Below are 21,513 nucleotides of genomic sequence, written 5' to 3' on the forward strand. Positions count from 1 at the left end.
ATTGACAAACCCCATAGTCATGAACTGTCATCATGAAACCATGGCAACAAATAATCTCATATTCGGTGTAATCAATTCAGAGATGATTATGCATAATTGAATTGGCAAAATTTTACAAATAATGAATGTTTACGAGCAGAGTGGAGAGAAAATGTTATAAGTTGAAAAAACGGACTGGTCTATTCAACTAACGAAAATATTCTAGCCATTCCACAAATACAAAACATCTTTTAATTGTTTAATAACATGCCTACTGTTTAACTTTTAGTAAATTTATTCATATTGAATCAAATGTCTATGCCCACTTAAAATATATGCCTGGTATATGCCTACATTTTGGCATGGTACCTACGCAAGTTGGAGTGACATACATTGTTTTATAACACGCCTACTGTTTAACTTTTAGTCAATTTATTCATATTGAATCAAATGTTTATGCCCACATAAAATATATGCCTGGTATATGCCTACATTTTGGCATGGTACCTACGCAAGTTGGAGTGACATACATTGTTTTATAACACGCCTACTGTTTAACTTTAGTCAATTTATTCATATTGAATCAAATGTTTATGCCCACATAAAATATATGCCTGGAATATGCCTACATTTTGGCATTGTACCTAAGCAAGTTGGAGTGACATACATTGACCTTATTGTTGACATTTGACATTTGAACTTACATGTGTACTTGACAGTAGTTCCTTCATGATGTAATTATCAAAAATCTGTTTTGCACTTTTTAACCTTTCTTCGTCGGAGTCAAGTTGTTCATATTTTTTAATCTGAAAAATATATATTTTAAATATTTAAAATAACCAATAATCTTCTTCCTTAAAATAAAAACAAGTAAAATACACAATCCAATATCATTTAATTTTTTATTTTACTCATATCTTACTCAATATGTTTTATTGAATTATATTTCCTTGTTTTACTTTAAGAAATACATTTCAGGTTAAAGTTGATTTCATAATTAAAAATATAACTAAAAAATAATAATATAAAAATACTACTAAAATAATCATATATATTAATTAACTAAAAATTACCTAATTAATTTTTTTTATACTGTGAGTGATGAACACAATGACGGAAAAAAATGTAATAAACATAATGTATTGCTATTGTAAAGTACTATTATTTGTTACGCTATGTGAAGGGAAGCCAGAGTAGTAAAAATGAGTAGCCTATGTTATCAGTACTTAGTAGCAGCCGGACATATCATTATCATGCTTTGCTCTTACGCAAATGAAGGCTAAACGGATGCTAAAAATAGATGTAGTTCTAGAGCTATATTTGGTACACCAACGCTAATTAAACGACAAAAAAGCTCATAGGAATTGATAAGGTATTCTTTGTTGATTCGCCTGACCGAACACGATGCCAATTATACCTTTTATGAATATTACTATGTTTCGCATAATTTGTATTAGAAATTAATATATAGAAAACTCATGATTTTTAGCTCTTAAAGATGTATTATCCCCTCCAATAAACCCCTTTTTAGGTAAATAAAGATGAATAAAATCAAACTTTGGATAGGCCATGTCATATTATTTTTTTTTTTAAACAACAAAAATGATTTCACTTTACAACATTGCAGACGATTGGCTTCCAGTTAATTTTTCCCCCAAATTTATATTTTTTAAATTTTTCATTGAAGTTACATTATTATATTATTGAATAAATTTTCTCTTGTAATAAAAATGCATACATTTTTTTTAATTCAAGCCTTGTGGTCTAGAGATATAAACTCCAGTCTAGAGATCTGGAGATCGTGGATTCGAGTCCTAACGCATTAACAATGCATTACGTAAGCATATTCACAAAGTAATAAACTTTGTGATGAGTAGATAATCTAGTCTTTAAGCAATCAAAAATTGCCATTGTTTATTTAGATCATAAATTATAAGAAAATATACAGTACAATATTTAACCTTTTCATGTCGCATTAATATTGAAATGGTTAAAGGTTACGTTATCAATCAAATTTTTTTTTTCTCATAACAAATTTATCGCAATATTCATATTGACCAAGCATCAATTCGTTGCGGTTTCAGTGTTGTATATAATAAATGGGAGAACTCCGGCAAGTTGTAATGACGTTAATGTTTATTTTAAGTGTAAAATGAGATAATGCAGAAGGCCTAATTCTATATCACAAAATTATGTTAGGAGGGTATTTGTTTCTTCCTTGTTTATTTAACGTCATCATGTACAGTAGTATAAGCAAACAATAAACAATGACAGGGAAGTCATGATTTGACATTTTGATCTTTATCTTCGTTATATGATTATTATACAAAACAGTAATATATGCACATGCGCATGAGCGAGTGGGTGGCCAAGCGGTTAATACACGCGGAACGTAATACGTAGCCATAACATCGGCAAGGGTTCGAGGCTCATTCGCTCTATGGTTCTGGTGGTACTCTTCTTCTTCCAACTTTTTACGGATAAGGACTATAAACCAGAGGTCCCGTGTACACATCTGGCTCATGTGCAACCTAATACATCTTTCGAGACGAGTAGGGGGTTACCGCGGTGTGCTAGTTCACACAGCCACTGTCACAAACTCATCATAACACTGGGCTCCATCTCTGAACAGTCGGACTAAAGAGGCTACCCAGTATAAAGTATAAATAATAATATTAAAGTCTACCAAACACCATTCCGTACATTATCAAGATTGTATTTGGTCTATTTAACGTTCATCCTTCGTAACCCGTCCGTAAATAAAGGCTTGTTTGTTTTGTTGGAGCTCTAGAATGAGCGGACCCCAGTTAAATTATATGTAGCGCAATATAAAACCGGCGTTGATTCTATGAAGACACATTAAAATAATTATTACATAAAAAATATACAAATAACAATCATACGTTGAACAAGTATATATATATATATATATAGAATATTGATATTCATGCTTGGTTTATATAGCATTTAACATAAACATCTGTTTTCAGTGTGCAATCTTCAAATTTCAAGACCATTGCTCTAGAGATAGCACAATATGGTCGTATAAAAACGAGTGGGCGGCGCGATGATGTAAATGATCAACATATTATTCTAAAAGATTTAGGATTACATGAGTATCGCAAATTATAGTTCACCTGAGCAAAAATAGTGTAGACAGTAATATTTAGTGTGCAGAAGTTCAATTTTTAATCTGACGGTAACAACTGAAATTTTGTATCTACTTGCTGAATTTGAGGCATACAATAGACCTCAAAAACATCCCCTACCATACCCTCCTTTCCCCTAAATCAACTGTGGATACAAATGATATTAAGAGGAAGGTAAAATTAATAAAATAAACCTTTTAATAGCGTTTTGCTGCAAATATGCACATGGTCTGGTTACGTTTTCTATGTTTTGAGCCAGTTTAAATTTTATTATTTCCAAAAATGGGATCACATTTTGTAATAAAGTTGTCGAACTTTGTAATAACCTGTTGGACATTGGTAATAAATTGACAATTTTATCACAAATTACGGCAGATATTATGAAATACAGTGCAACATACTATAGGTAAAATAGGGTAGTTAAATTAAGTTATGATGAAATAGTAACAACAAATGTATCGAGATTATTTATCGGAGCAGTACTCAATTATTTTTGTGTTTAAAAATAATTGCATAATTTTAATTATTAAATCAAATTATTAATTTATTTGACTAAATACTGCAAATGAAATCAGTTATAATATAGGCATGTAATAGATTTCATTGCTTCTGAGCCTAAAGCCATTGCAAGATAGGGTAACATACGAACGTCCAATATACACATATTAATGCTACGCTTTATATTAAACATCATTCTCACACAGGCGCTGATGTGCGAACAGAATATTTTATGAATATTAGGTTACATGTAGTTACTGCAGATATTTTAGTAACTACATTTTATTTAGTATTTTTACCTGTTTATACAATTATTTATAGCCAGCTAATTTTTGTGGCTTTATGCAAGTTATTTATTTAGTTAAGTTATTGCAGTAAATGTAGTCACTACAGAAATTGCAATATAATAATTTCAACACGATCCCTTAGCGCATTTAAATCAATATTAAATAAATTTATTTTGATTGTATAAATATTTTCTATTTTATTATAAAATTTTCTTTGATCATTACCAGTGATAAAACATCTTCTCGGAGTTACATTCCTGGTGTTGTTTTCTCGTTCGATATTGATTTTCAGTTTTTATGCCATTCGACTTTGAAATTCAATATCTGATATAGAATCTGGAGAAAATGATTGTATATTGAAGGCATTTGAATTCAAAAGCAATTAATGTTTATTGCATTGAACATTGCCTGGCAGTTTTACTGGTGCAATACTAGTGTATATTGATTGGTTAGTTCTGTCTGATTTCTGAGAGAAAACAAAAGTGGTATAGCAGGTTGTTTGCGTGACAATATGATAAGAAAAAAGTTTGTTGAACCCTCTGTACATAAATGGTATAGTCGAACAACTCCCCTCTCTTTTAAATTAGAAAATTCAAAAATCTAACTAGATAAATTTGTTTGTGTGAATCCAATATTTCGCAGAGAAAAAAATCGCGCAAACAAATTTGCCTAGTGGAAAATCTTTAAATGATGATTTTTTAATGTTTAATGAATTTGTGATAACTGTAGGTAGTCCATCAGTACACACTCCAAACCTCTCTATAAATTTGCGTGTTCTATTTTATTTGAATTCACTTTATGCTTTTATCAATTAAACTAAGCAAATAGCGCTCTCGTGATGTGACCAAAATGTCAAATATGTCACACCAGCAAAATGCGATTTTTTACATGGGTAGATTTTATGACAATTAATGCTCACAAAGTTTTGGTTGTATACCCTGTCATGTCCTATTAGTACTAAGAATGTAAACACAACATGCCTTTACTAATGTTCAGCCTGCAGCTAGGGTGCCCAGATAACATTAAAACCCAATTGCCTGAAAAATTCCTTCAAATTTTATTTAGTTTCGACATTTTGTTTTAAAATAAATCACATTGTTACGAATTTCTATTTTTATATCGTTAATCTAAATAGTTAAACAGAAAAATCACCGTTTATTTCACATGAAGCAAAAAATTGTGTAGGTAGGACAATGATCAAATCATTACATAATATCTAAAATTTATAGCATGATGTTTTTAAAAGTGCTGTTTTCAATCTTGCCATGTCATGTCCAGTATCAACAAATCTCTTCTGAATTATTTTCTATAGTGTGTGGTAAAGGCCTAGATTTTACAGATGTTTTCAAATGTCAGAGTTGACAATATCTGGATGAATGAAAGCATCAAGCGAAAGCCATTAACCTGCTTTAGCATGTATTCATATAATTCTATTGGTACAAGTCTACATAGACCAATAGGTTTTCATGGAGTCTGGACCACTTGAAAACAAGATGCCTTTTTTGGAGGAAATAAAATTTATTCTATGTGTTTTATGAAGTTTTAACCCCCTACCTGTAGTGTACTTCTATAGCCCTTTCACATTTTATTTTTTTATTATTATTTCTTTATATTGAGTAGCCTCTTCAGTCGAAGACTCTCCCACAGAACAAATCACTGATTTATTCTGTTTAAAGTAATTTATGTTGCTTTTTAACATTTTAATTCATTTATTTACTCACTGTTATTCATATAAAAGAAAGTACATTTTTAAGAAAAAAAAAACTGTACAATGTAGAAAAAGAGCATCCATGACTGCATTTAATTTTTTTTTTATTCAAAATAATAATTACCAATTGTGTGGCAATATAAAAATCATTTTTCCATAAATAAAATATGATTATAATAATTCAATGACACCGAGGAATAATATATTCTATTATCAATTATGCATATTATTGTTGAAGAAAAAATAAATTTGAATGAATTTATTTAATGAATAAAATATGATTTTGAATATTGGACTCATATTTCTTAATTTGACTTCGAATGCAATATTAAAATGCTTGATCGTCGTTGACTACAGCATGCTCCTTAAATATTCAGTATTAATACATGAGCAATTCACCGTTAAGAATCATCCTCAGTAATTTCTGAATGGACTAGTCCATTATTTCAAATAGGTAATTTGATTTGAGTGATACTGTTCATGACACTGCCCACCTATATAGTAGCTACAGTAATTTAATTGAGAATCTGGCAAAATGATCTATAACTCACACTATATTGGGTTAAAAGTCAGCAGCAAATATAGCAAAATAAAACCAAATGAATAAAGCAGATGTTTTTAAAAGAAAATCATAATAGCTTTTTTTAAATCTCTGTTACTCTGCTATTTTAAAATATATATCTACTGTATCTATTTAGTATTTAGGCTTTACAATACGATATAGTTAAATATAAACAGTTCAAAACAAACACAATTGCTTAATATCACCCAACAAATTGGTAGATTTAGAATAGATGTTTTTAGGGACAATGCCAAAATTATTCTATGACTGTTACTTAACTTACTTTTTGTTTACTCTTTTTTAAGTTTTGTCTACACAAACTTTAAGTGATGTGGCCATATATAGACATCATGATGTCATATCACTACCCTATTTGGGCATATCACTACCATATTTGGGCACATCACTCGATTTTTGTCAAACTAGATTGATAGTGTAGACAAAGCTTTAGACTGTTTTATACAATTATGCAAGCTTTTTCTGGGTGATCATACACATTGATTGCACTGGCTGACTCACTTCTCATTCACTAATTGCAGTAAATACTATTTACTGCAGTATAATTTTGTTGACATGACTTTTCCTATAAATTTGTTCATTAATTTGAAACAAATAAAATATGGTACATCAAAAGTTACCTCTTCATAAAATTCCAGCTGTGGAACAGGGGCATCGAAGATGCTCTCACAAAAGTCCTTAAACATTAGAAATCCTGAAAAAAAGACAATAACTGAATTTACATATTTCAGGATTTACAAAAACAAAAAATGTAGATAAAAATGATACAAATTACACAAACCAACAGTGGTGTGATAGGGTTTGTCTTCTGATTTTATATTCTGAGAGGGCTATTGTCAGCTTATCCAGGTAAGACTAGCCTTTTAACACTGTCAGCAAAAATTGTGATTTCAAACCAGAGTATTAAAAGGGACAAAATTGTAGTCTTTATGTCATTGATGTGAAATATTAAGCAAACTCATGTTTAGTGTAAACAGCTCTATAATTCTTTTCTCAATTTTTTACTATACCAGCTTTCTAGTATTCATTATGCAAATGAAATTTGTTTCCATTTGTTTATATTTAAATATTTTTTTTTTTTTTTTTTTTCATTTTTTCTACATTTTTTGGCTTCTCCAAATGTGTTGAGTAAAAAACTTGGCCGACCGACCAACAAATATTTGAAGCAAAATAATTATTCAATCCCACACAGATGTACAACTGGTATCATATAATGACAGGTTTTTTATTTAACATTTAAATTAAAATCCAGAGAAATGATGCAGTAATACATTTGCATGCAGATGCTGATATTCTAAACTGTGAAATATTTTATATATATATTGGTTTGGATGGAATTCAATTCAATGAGTTTGATTAACTTAGACTCATAGACTTATTTTGTCTATTATGAGACAATAATATTAGTTTCGAGTTGGGCCTACTGTATGTACAACAATATTATAATTATACAGTAGTAATATTCCATTCTAAACTGTGAAATATTGATATAATATTGTATCAATTTGGAGGTAACTCAGTTCATGAGTTGGATTAACTTTCACATTATGAGACTATAATGCTATTTTCGAATTAGGCCTATGTGCAACAATTGTACTGTCTACGTGCAAACAATATGATGACGACATTACATGATAGAGAGTAGGCGCCGGTCAAACAACTCATAAACTATAGGTGCTATTTACACTTACTCTTTATGTTTTATCTCCCTAAGACCTTTTGTTATTAAAGTCAAATAAATGAAAACAACTATTTTAATAACTCTTATATTATCTTAAATATTATTTATATTTCTTTAAATTATTCAATCCAAAGGCAAATTACGGACAAAAATGACAATGCTGTGGGTATCAGTGGCTGGATCTCAATGGAGATACAAAAAAAAGCGAAAAGCTATCAAAACGATCAAGTATAACAGCCAGAAAAGTTAGCAGAGCTTTCAGGCAACACTAGCCCTTTAATTTCAATTTTATATTCCTGTCTTTATACAGTGATTTAGCTTGCTTCTTGCCATTTTGTTTCTTATATTGTTTTGTATTTTTCTGTAAATTCTGCCGAAATTAAATAAAATAAAATAAAAAACACCTTACTAACAATGGTATAGCCCAAATATTAAAGAGTACTGAATGCAAAATTATTCAGAATTGGTCATTTTTATAATCAATATCTGAAAGCCCATAGAATAATATTATACACAATTATGTTAGAGAGTAAACTCCAACACAATCAAAGCTCAAAAAGCGAGCTCCCATGATATACTGTTGGTTTCTAGCTCAAGATGGAAAGAGTAAAACAAAGAATGTATCTCACCTAGCTTCTGGTTGAATATCTTATCAAACGATATCTTTCCTCTTTCTTCAAGATATTTGTACATAACACTACGGACACTGTGAATCAAATAAAACAAGTCAAATAAGTAATATCCAATTTTGTTGCATGATGCAAATATATTTAGAAAAAATAGCTGAAACAAGTATAATACAAATAGTCCATAAAAATAAAGAATAATTTTACTTTTATTATTTTAAAAGTAAATTTATTTTACGATTGTGATAAAAAGCATTGAATAACGAAAGTACTTAATAAAATAAAAAGGTACTTTACAATTAATAATATGTGCTTACAGTTAATGATCTGCATTGAGTGCCAGTCAAAACATACCTTGGGTCATGTTTTATTGACAACTCTTGTTAGAGATTTCTCAAGTATATCATTTAAATAATTTGCAACATAAAGGCTTGTCCTCATATATTACATGTCATGTCATGAGGAGCGCTTTCAATGGAGTTTACAGATGGTGTGTGTATTATTCTAAAAAACATTCCACATTTTAACAAATAATACAGTAGACTATCTCAATACCACACTCTTTGACAACCAGAAACTTTCCAAAAATCAGAATTTTCTTTAGGTCTAAAAAGTCCCACATTCTCTTTTAAAATACTAGAACTTCCAGAAAACCACACAAAATTAAAAAGTATTAAAGGATCTTTTAACTGATATGCGCATAGCCGCGTGGTGCGTGAAAACGAAACATTGAAATTCAATTTAATTTGCCGGCGATGGATCGGAACCATGCCAAAACAAGTGTGAAAGACCACTGTAATATACTTTTAACTTTAGTTTAGTCAAAGTGCATGAAATTATTGTCTTGAGAAGAAAGACCATCAACACGATTCGAACCAAAATCTGATTAATCAATTAAAATGGAAGACAAGCATCTTTCCAAGCTACCATAATCTATAAAACATATAGCATAAGAGGAAAATACGTGTTTGTGACAAGGTCACAGTATAAGATATAGAAGCAGACATATTAACAGCATATAAACATAGACAACAAATGTGTTTACTTGAACCTCATGAAATAGTAATAAAATCTAAAAGATGGTTGAAGTATGTCTGTCTGAGCAGATACAGCACATAATGTAATATTATTTTATCATAATCTATGACGGAATATGTGAGAGAGCAGTTTCCAGGTCCTTAATACTTAAAGAATTTATGAAAGACGTGGGATTGACTACATTTTTTTCAAGACCAATTGATGAGTATCTTTTTTACAACTCTGAACCTTTCTTGCAAAGCAACATATCGCTATGGTTGGTTTTAAGTTTGTTTTTTTTTGTAATGTAATTAATGCAAGTAAATATGTGAGAAGATTGTGTATGCTTGATGACAACAAATATCTAAATTTGCTGCAATAAACATGCATGTTAGAATAGAAAATTAAACAGTTATTTACTGAAATGCTTTCAAATCCCATTGAGATTATATAGTTCTTAACAAATAACTCCATGGCTAGAACATACAATTTATGTTCAATAAACCAATTACTGGATAAGGAGACAATAACATAGTTTAGGAAACTTCAAATCATAAGAAAATTCAAAACAAGCTGTCATTACTTACTGTAAGAGATGACCTGATTTTTCAATGATTACTTGGAAAAGATAAATTTTTAATAAATCAAGAAAAACTTTTTTTTGGACCTTATTTAAAGCAATTGATGATCATTAGAGACCCTCAGAGGTTCACAAGACAAACATATACACAAGATTCTCTACATAAACAAAGTCTTATTACAAATCTTTGGGAGTGGAGTTGTAATTTTGTCCTTAGAACAAATCCTAAGATGTGACGGGACTTGAACCCAGGACCCTTGGAGTGGTAGCCAAGCATCATAACCACAACTCCACTCAAAACATTGTAATTAGGTTATATGCATGATATGCATATAACCTCTTGATTCTGTCAAAATCTTTATTTATTTATTTATTTATTTATTTATTCTTTCCTTAGCACTATTTTGTCCGTGCATTATCTTGGCATCAGTTTAATCTAGCTAAGTCAAGTTTTCAGAGTATATTCCTTATGGCCAGGAATCGATGTGGTTATATTTTCACGATGCGTAATCAAAAATTACGCGGTCTACGCGCGATTTTACGAAATCACGTTTGTAATCATATCTTCACAAGCATGAATCACAATTAAACAAAATTTGGTACTCATAAATTTCAGGTCATATTTCATCATATGGCAATACAATTACGTGCGTAGCGCATATAACGCTTGCGTACGCGCGCTTAAAATGTTCAAAATTGTCAAAATTTATTTTCGATGAAATTAGAGTACGTTTCAGGCAATTTTAAGCGTTTAAAAAATTGCCATGAGTGCGCAAATTTTTGCACGCGCACTGCGCGTTAAACGTTAATGCGCACTCTTTTTGCCCGATTTCTGTTTTACAATCTTTCTTTAATAATATCATCATATTTGATTCAGGTTTCAACTCGGAATTGCGTTATACGAGCACGTCAAAAGTGATTGGCTACGCACGTATAAGTTAACAAAATGGTGAAAATATGCTAAATTTTTAAATTAATATATATCGTCAGAATGCAGGGGAACACCTATTTTTTATTTCATTTTCTTGAAGTGTATGTATCATATGTATGATTTATTATCAAATTAAGAGAACCAAAGTTGATTAAGTCATCATTAATTGCATATTAAATTTAAAAAAAATAATTTCGACAATCAAACAAATTATGACATTTTCTTAGGCCAAAATAACAAACTTAACATTAACTTTCTTCCTTCAAAAGTTCATATATTAAAGTTAAAAGTATGTAGTTTGACAGTGCATCATTTGTTTACATTTTAAAGATGTCATCATAGTAAAAAATTATAATTCATTTCGGTATGTAATAATCTATTTGCATCAAAGTGGTTACTGCATAGTAAATACACGGAGGAATCTTTCTACAAATTTTAGTCAGTTGTGTATGGCTCGGTGGTCTGTGCTCGTGTCTATGGCATTCAAGGTACCGAGATCGAGTCTCACCTTGGGAAACGAAATAAGATTTTTTTTTTATTATCCGTATTGTTTGTTCAAATTTATTTCTTAGTGTATAGATTATACACATGATTTATAATGAAATCTAGATAAAAATTAACTTATGTCTTTATTATTATGTAACAACAAATGTGGTTTATGACATTATACGCATATGGATCTTTGATCGGATTGTGATACCGGCTATGGTGTTCGCGTTAGCAAGGTACTAGGTCCTATCATATATTATAAATAATTAAAGATTCTGAGAAAATCAATCAATCAATATATCTTTTAAAAATCAATTATCTTTATTTAAATCAATGCATATAACCTATAATTCGTCATAGTGACGAATTAAATCTAGTTTATATTTTCAGTTATTATGAAATACTAAGACACATTATTCTTTAGCAATACAGTATAAATATATCACCTGTTCAAGAGGAGGGACACGTGACTGAATACCTTGTTAAATGTAGCTATACAGTATAAATATATCACCTGTTCAAGAAGAGGGATACCTGACTGAATACCTTGTAATGTAGCTATACAGTACAAATATATCACCCATTCAGAGGAGAGGGGTGTTTATCTTTTTTTTAAATAATATTTAACAATATTTATTCAACATTTGTCTTTGTAGTCTAAACATAAAACATAGACGGACGCATTACATAACAAAAAAAATGACATTTTGAGACAGAAAAAGAAAAAAACAAAGTGAGATTAAGCAAAATATTTACAACTCCATTGTGCAGTAGCAATAGTAGCTAGCAATATGTTTCAAATATCATCTTTTTAATATTGTACTTTAATATAGGGAGCGAGGTCATGTGATTTTGTTCTAGAGTAGACTGGAGTTTATTCCAGTAACGGTATGTTCAGACTCACAGAGTTACGGTGGTGTTATGTAAGCGGCGTACATATTTTTGTGTCTGAACCATGCAACGGATTAGCGTTAGGGAGCTGTTACTCCGCGCCAGTGGCGTTAATAACTCTAGCGGGAGAGGGTAGATTTCATAACGCTAACACCCAGATTTATATAGTAAATACTGTGACGTCTTCGCTCCACGTTTTCGCCGAATATATCTATACACGTGTGTAAAACAGCTGACAGCGACAGAAAATACAAACACGATGATGACCTCATGTCACAGGTAAAAAAAAATACGGTATTTTTTATTGGCAGCAGAAAAGGGTACAAAAAATATGGTATAAATTTGTAAATACGGTATTTTTTTTATGAGCGCTGTTTCTGCTGCCAAAAAAATACGGTATATATACGGTATTCAAAAAATACCGTATAAAATATGGTATTTTCTTGGCAGAGGGCCTATGTTTTTCTTTTTACACACTACATACTATTTACACAGAGCGGAGCCAACTTTCACATTGGTGTGAAGAATAATGTAGGTATAATAGGCTGTTGTGTAAATGTGGCATTAGGTATACTAGACATAACACAAATAAGGATAAGGACACCAAACCACATAAGAATAAGGACACAAACCTCATAGACTAACCACATAAGGACACAAAACCACATAAGAATAAGGACACAAACCTCATAGACTAACCACATAAGGACACAAACCTCATAGACTAACCACATAAGGAGGACACAAAACCACATAAGAATAAGGACACAAACCTCATAGACTAACCACATAAGGAGGACACAAAACCACATAAGAATAAGGACACAAACCTCATAGACTAACCACATAAGGAGGACACAAAACCACATAAGAATAAGGACACAAACCTCATAGACTAACCACATAAGGAGGACACAAAACCACATAAGAATAAGGACACAAACCTCATAGACTAACCACATAAGGAGGACACAAAACCACATAAGAATAAGGACACAAACCTCATAGACTAACCACATAAGGAGGACACAAAACCACATAAGGAAAAATTGACATATTCCACAAGAAAACAGAACCACATAAGGATAACAGGCGCGGATTAAGGCGGGGCTAAACAAGCTTTAGCACCCCTTAAAACTTTAACAGCCATGATTTTTTTTAAATAAAATAATGACTATTTTCATTTTTCTGTAGCCCCCCTAATCTATAATGCTAGATCCGCCCCTGGATAAGGACACAAACCCTGGTAAAGATACAAAACGACAAGGATAAAGATACAAAATGCTACCAAATCAATATAGTTATTGCCTAGAGTATTTCAAATTAGAATTAATAATCCACTAATAATCTATAATTCATGAATATTAGGACATAAAGTTTCCACTAATATAGTCATCCTGTTTTTTTATTTTGGGAGTGCCAAATACTACAAATGAAAAACATGAAACGATTTCTGTGGGACGTGAAAACATGTTTGTTACGCACGGTAATAGAAAATATGTCACAGGTTAATTAATTTAATTACGATGATAACGAAAGTTAATATTTTCAGTGTCCAGATCTAACTATCATCAGGGAATATCATAAATTTATTAAATTTCAAACTTCAATAACAACAATGTTTTATTATGATCTTGTAGAAAGCATCATAAACAAAATATAGTTGTTTAAAGAGACCATTTCAAAATGATTGTACTTCAGTTACTGCAGTAAAGTTATGCTGTAAGCACATAAATCATTGCTATTTAGTTACTGCAGTAACTGCAGTAGACTAACTTTCACTATCCTTTAATATTCAGAATTAGCCAGTACATTTTTCACTAGTTAAGTACTTGAAAATGTTTTACAATGCACATAATTTCACACAAGTTCATGCTTGTACTAACTGTATATTTAGTTAAACATACAATACAAATGTTTTCAATAAAACCCACGGAACTACTGTTTAAATCATAATTTCAGTAAAGTCAAGTGACTTGGCATTTGTGTTGTTGTTTTTTGTTGAATAACAAATTGAAGACTTCATTTATTCATTGTGATAAGTTTTAAAAATAAATTTTAAACTATTTTACAACTCAGCTGTTTGTGGAGAGCGGAATGCCATTTCATATCAGACTAGCATTGACAGGCATGGGTTCGACCACTGTGTGCCATATTGCTTATGTATCATCTGGCAAGATAGTCAAATTGCCTCGTCTTTCAGATAGGAAGTAAAGCCATTGGTCATGGTCATTGCACATGCATAAGGAACTGATACAATAGTCGAAAAGAGTAGGTGAGATGATCGTTTTCAGGTGTGGTTATCATGGTCCTGGGCTGGGCTCTCTGGGTTACAAGATATTCACTTGGATAGCTTGGTAGACTTGTATATTCATTTAAGGTGAATGTACTGGTCGTGACATTGATAAAATAAACTTTAGATATAGCAAATAAATTTATCTATCTATGTATGTAAAGTCAACAATTGTTTGAAGATTTATCAAGTACTTTGATACAAAATAAACATTGTTTACACTGACAGAAACCTTGTACTTTGCTTGGGTGCAAATGTTAATGTCATTTACAGTACAGTAGGTTAATGGTTTGCATGATCGGAAAATACATTTCTTTATCAAATTATATTTTAACTTTCTTAATATCAAAGTTATTACCAACAAAGTCGTTAAGTTCAACTGAAAAATATAAACCATCAACCAAATGTATATTCAGTATACTATGAACTTCAAAATCGATCATTTACTTTTGCAGCTCCACTTCTTTGGAACCAACTTCCAGAACATGTTAAATCTGCAAATTCATTGAACTCCTTTAAATTATAAAGCTTAATACATTTATCATCAGCTTGGACTTTGACTTTACTACATGATTTCATTCATTGCATTGTTGTGTCAATGCGCCATAAGCATCTAAACCAGCGCAATATGAGATTTCCTTAATATTATTATTAAAATAGGACCTCTGTCACCAACCAACATTCAACATGAATTCAATGTCGAAATAAACCAAAATCTCTCATTTCCAAAAGTGTGCACATTAAAATGTGTCCAATACAACATTTTTACACCTGTCACATAATATAGTGAATGATATTACGTTTCCTCATTAAAATTTAACATCCGAATCTGATACTATGGCAACGATATTACTGCCCACAAAAACAATTCCAAAACCAGTTGGACCTACGTACCTGTAAACTAACCTCTCTGCCAATCAAACCAGCAATGATCCTTATCTATGATAAACTTTTAACAGGGTTGTCAGGTTCTTCATTACAATTTGACCTAATTTTGGTTAAATAATTACCGATTGACCCATTTTTAGAGTCATGTAATATGTTACATTATAGTTCAAGGATAGGCCTACAGTACAACATAGCTTTATAATTTTGGAGATTGAAGCGATAAGAAATGGTGTACTTCTGTAAAACAGGTACTGTAGTTTGAAAACGATCATACACCATCGGAACATGATGCAGCGGGCAACATTAATTACATGCATACTCTTTTAAAAAGATGTAATACTGTATTGGAAGAGAGAGCAGTGCCAATAAGATCAAAGATGGGTGGCAGATGTAAAAACAGAATTAGGTTGCATCTATTGAAATACAGGACTGGTTAAAAAAAAACAAATTGAAGGCGATACTGAAGGCGATATTGGAGTGCTATATGGTTTTAAAAAAACCACAAAACCACAAAATTTTATAGTTAAAAGTTTAAATTATGACCCAATTCAAGAAAACCCACTTGATAGTTGGATTTGGAGACCCACTTGATAGTTTGATTTAGTTCGCTTTTGGGAATCCTGTCTCTCTATTGTTTGTTATTTTTTGTTATAAGTATGTGAGACGAAATAAATGAAATGAAATGAAATGAAATTAAAAACATTATTGCTTCAAAACTCTAGTTGCACCATATTTTAATTTATGTTTAATATAATACAATTGAGACATGAAGTTGGAATTTTCTTAATACTATGCAGGCATCCTGTCACAAAACCCGCTGAAAATTTGAGTTTCATGGTATGTGTAGTCTGATAGTACCTTGTTATAACCCTCTGTGCAGTATAAGACATCCATCATTTCATCCTTAATTGTCCAGCTTTAAATAATATACGTAATCAGGAATTATTTAATTTATATGTGGATATGTATAGAAATGGCAGCAAAGATATGTTTGATACTTTTTATACTTCTCATGAAAATGACAAACTTAAATATATTTTGGGATACTCAGATAATTTAATTGATGAAGAGTGTGAAAATATTTTGGATAGTTTTTGTAAAAGATACCTAAAACAAGCATGGAAATTTCGAAATGATTCACTGAATTCCATGACTCAATAACTATGTTATCTACATTGCTACATTAAGTAAATTGAAAAACAAGTTGGGGGGGGGGAGGAGGTTGGGGGTTTTTCGTAATAAGCTGTGTTTATCAGTTGATTTTATTTTATTTTATACACTTTTACTATATCTTGTTTTGTATTCATTGTGTAAAGTAATGATCTACTGTATGTATCGATGTAAATTGGGGGGGGGGGGGGGTAGGATAGGGGTTGATAGTTGCTTTTGCCTTTTTTTACTTTTCTGTTAATTGTTATATTTTATATTGTGAAGGATGCACCTTTGTGCTAAGTGTGCCACCGATCTAAAGGTGTAATTCCAAATAAATAAATAAATAAACAGGGAAAATACAGGAAGAAATTCTCAATTGCATGCACAAGAAATACGCTTTCATCTTAGCACTGGTGGATTCACAATATTGCACGTAACACAGGGTTCATTAAACGAAATATCTTTTTTTATCAATTGTATTATTTTTAATCGAAGCAAAACATTAGATTAAAGTTATAAATATAATAAGACAATGAACAAAGATGTCATTAAATTCACAATTAAGCAGTCCCTACTAATCACCATAAAATACATAAAATATGTAATTTTAATAACCCGAAATACTAGATATTTAGCTAGCCTAAAGCTAGTAAAAACTAAAACAACAGAAGGAAGCTAAACACTAAACACCGAGTGTGCCACATTAGTGACCCCTAGATAAAAAAAAATAAAATCCGACAAATCGCCCACCACAACATATTCAGAGACGACTTGCTCAATAAGAGCCAGTCAATTTATACCAAAAAAAATAAAATGACCGGCCCCTACATATGATAATGAATACATCATTATCATAATGCAGAAATTCAATTAATTAAAGTTGGCATAATATTATAACCAAACACAGTCGGTAGACCAGACAACCGACTGACAGACTACTCGCTCGCACTCAGTTGCGTTACTACAATTGAACCGCAAACAAAAGAATCAAAACAATAGAGTAAGAAAATCAAAACATCGCCTTTTTTATCACCTTGGGTCTGGCAGCACAATTTTCTTGCTTGCTCTTGCCGCCGGCGTTGTTTTGCTCTTCTCCATAGCCATCAAATAGCTCACATCAGCTAAAACTGCTTCCAAATCCGCCATTTTCACTGTCTGTTGGCTCTGTACTACCAGCACTGCCGAAAACAAATTTTAGATTTATCCGGGCGCTAGCCAAGCCTCTGTAAAAATAATGATTTCACAAAAATGGATGGCTTGATGATACAATCACAATCCCGAACTATCTTCCCAATTGATAGATAAATCAATCGCCTATGAATCCATATTATTCCATCTTCACTGGAACAGATCTTGGATTTTCAGTAGCAGTAGTATATAGTTAGCCAAGCCTTCTTTTTTCCTCTGCCTCCAGGTGTTCTGGTTACTATACTCGCTATGTTTACTTGCTTACTGCCTTTTTAGTGGTGGTGGTGTCTATAATTATATAGAGGGCGCAATAGTCATAAGACGGACAACAGAGCAAAATGTATATAATGGCTATAAAAACGGTAACTGTATTATAATTCAATTACAAATATTTTTTTTTCTAATAACCGACCGGGAATAACAAAAATAAGTTCAACTGTTACAATATCTAATTTGAAATTAGATAAGCTCCAAACGATAAGGTATATAGGACCAGATAAACCAATGATAACGACAACACAACATGAAGGTAAATAAATAGTTCAGTGGTTGATGTGCACTCCGATGAGACCTACTACACCATTAACCAACTCAATTGGAGTAAATTAACTCTTATTTTATTATTTGGTTGTACTGCATGATGTAGGCTAAAAACACGAAAAATGAAACTTAATATCAGATTTGTGTTGATTTACTTTGTAGAAAAACGGCAAAATATGATTACACTTAAATGAAAACATACGGTTAGATTTAAACAAAAACCCATTGTCTGGTAGACAATATACTCATTTTCGGCTTCAAATACAGTTTTTTTTAATCAAACTTCTCTTTAAAATAATAATTGTAGGCCTATGACATTTAAATGGCATATTCAACAACAAAAATTCAGGGGGACAAAATATATTTCATTATTATGTAACCCATATTTAAACAACAAGGTACAGAAACCTATCGGTTGCCTATTTTACGGACTAATAATTGTGATTCAAGAAGAGTTCCGATACTGAGTATACCAATACTACTCATGGTTTTGAAAATGTCCCACAGTAATAAAGTACAGCTGGACTATTACGTAAGGGGAATTTCCCACACGAGTAATGGTAATGGGTTTTAGCTTCGATAAAAATATAAATAAAATATATAGGCCTAGATAAATAAATATGGATAATAAAAATTGGAATTTAGTTAATTGTTTATCGAAATTCGATTATAGTTAAAATAAAAATCATTCCAGAGCGTTTTGTTTTGTATAACACGCGCTTCTACAAAAAAACAACTTCATTCAATTACAAAATTAAAATCAACTAACAAAAAATTGTTTTATAAAATCACAAAGTTTAACAAAAAAATACGTATGGATTGAGCTACATTAACGTGTCTTGCATATCGAGGGGGTGGGGAGGTATGGAGTCATACCCTCTCCTCAATTTCTCCATGGCCTTCAAATTAATCTACACGTAAGGTTTCTTATTTTTCTTAGTATAGGTAGGCCCTATCTATAATCTTATCACAGTCAATGATATCTCTCGTACCAACCATGCTTTCACGTTCGCACAAACGTCATAACAGTGATTTAGGACAAATATTAAACTGTTACGGTAGCATACTTTCGATAACATATAAATCATGATATCGTATTTGGACATTAAAGTGTATGTACACTTAAGTACGGTACTCTTATGAATTAGCCTTTTCGTCATGGGCGGATCCAAGGTGGGGCCCAGCAGCTCCTTCTCCTAAATTTCGCAAATTGTAATGCAAAAGCTAGGACATAAAATTAAGCTCATCCCTTCTTTTCACCATTTTCATAGCCCTGCCCCCTTCCCCCTTTTTCAAAATCCTAGATCCGTCACTGCGTTATGATTGATTTATTAGATCATCAAGAATTGTCTATAAAGTAAATAAATCGAATTGCATCACCAAAAGATTGCATAAATTTGCCGTAAACAATTAAAGTCACCAGGGAGAGGTTGTGTGCACTTTTGGTTGCGCGGCCGTTCCAAGGCAAAACAACGTAACTACAAAATGTTGCTTTTCGAGAAAAATTCAATTGAAGTTTGAGTGTTTGCATTTCAACAACAAATTATCGTAATGATGTGAAATTTTGCATGAGTATATATAAATAATAATTATTATTAAATACAAAATGTTAAATAATTTAAACAATTTGATCAAAAGTTATTACCACTTTTAACAGATACGTTGTTTTGCCTTGGAAATGACGTGCATAAAATGAAAGTCATTTCTGAGGCAAAACAACGTAACTGCGATATTCTGTGGCAAAACAACGTAACTGTGGTCATTTCATGGCAAAACAACGTAACTGTGATGATTTTAAAAACAATGGATTGAAACTCTTTTTGAACAACATGGAGGGCTGCGATCACCAATGAAATGGCTAGAAACTAGAATGCATTTGAAGCTAGGCTTAGCCATTTGCATCTACTTGGCATATCTATGATATAGACTTATTATAGCCTACCTACTAGCCTGCTAACTACAAGGCCTACGTACAAAAATGCAAAGACGGCCGTCCTACTAGGCTAGGCCTAGCCTAGTTCCAACGACAGTACTGGGGTACTAGGCTAGATTAGGTAGGTCTGTCAAAAATAATAGCCTAGGCCTAGCCTTTCAAGCTTGTCTGAACATTTTTGTAAATATAGTTAATTCTTTATATATCTTTTACTTTTAGTTAAGATCGTTGCTATGCATATCGTCATGCATCAGCGGTTTCTGTCTCAAAATTACGTAACTTAGCTGATTGTGAGAATTTGAAACGAAAATCGTATGCATTTCCGTGGCAGAACAACGTATCTGGTAGATACGTTGTTTTGCCTTGGAAAATACCAGAATTATTTGTTTTTTGCTTAAAGATACGTGGTACTATCTCCAAAAATAATGATCTCTGAAACCTGACATTTTTACAGGTTGTTCATAAATTTGTAATAATTCCCCAAATGCAAAAATCTCAAAATTGACAAAAATGCGAGTTACGTGGTTTTGCCTTGGAACGGCCGTGCGATCGCGCTGCTCGGATGATCGAAAGAACCAATCCGGGTGTTGAATGAAATGAATATTTTTATTAGGTCACAGAGTGCAGAAGAAAAACATTACGTAAGCAATAACATTGACCCGAACATGAACCGGGAACATTAATAATGTCAAAACTTCCGAAGATTAAGTTACAATAATAAAACAAATTTTCTTGATGAAAACACACCTGCAATATGAGTCAACAGATCGATTAATTAAGACATGATATGTCCCACAAGATATCTATTGAATCAAAACGTGGCTTGTTTACTTTGAGAAGACGAGTAAAGAATGCCTTATTATGACGTAGATGTACCAATCGGAATGTCTGTATGACGTAATGTGACGTCATAGGTAGATTATTTTTGATTGGTTTTTATATCAAAAAACAGAGTTCATGAATAAAAATAGATCGATGGTTTAGTGATTATAAAAATATTTACAACTTTCCACGTTTGCCGCCAACAACTTACACTAAAACCCTCGTCTATTTCAGATTCATTTTTTTTTTCATCCTTTCATGATCTAAATATAGAATTAATT

The 21,513-nt window shown here is 31.6% G+C and overlaps 1 protein-coding gene across 2 annotated transcripts in view; it reads right to left on the reverse strand.

Moving 5' to 3' along the window:
• LOC140044669 (G protein-coupled receptor kinase 3-like) overlaps positions 1–21,243 on the reverse strand; it is an 80,028-nt gene extending 58,785 nt beyond the window's left edge. Inside the window, exons 1-5 of one of the 2 annotated variants that reach the window (XM_072089281.1) lie at positions 21,158–21,243; positions 17,783–18,225; positions 8,512–8,588; positions 6,822–6,895; positions 684–785 (exon numbers count right to left, since the gene is read on the reverse strand). In XM_072089281.1, the coding sequence (XP_071945382.1) occupies positions 684–785; positions 6,822–6,895; positions 8,512–8,588; positions 17,783–17,895 (366 nt within the window). In that variant the 5' untranslated portion in view covers positions 17,896–18,225; positions 21,158–21,243. Of the gene's footprint in view, positions 1–683; positions 786–6,821; positions 6,896–8,511; positions 8,589–17,782; positions 18,301–21,157 lie in introns of those variants that run through there. The other variant, XM_072089280.1, reaches the window with a different exon arrangement.
• Between the last annotated feature and the right edge of the window lie 270 nt (positions 21,244–21,513).

Source organism: Antedon mediterranea, chromosome 3 (genome assembly GCF_964355755.1).
Source record: "Antedon mediterranea chromosome 3, ecAntMedi1.1, whole genome shotgun sequence".
Classification (NCBI taxonomy): Eukaryota; Metazoa; Echinodermata; class Crinoidea; order Comatulida; family Antedonidae; genus Antedon; species Antedon mediterranea.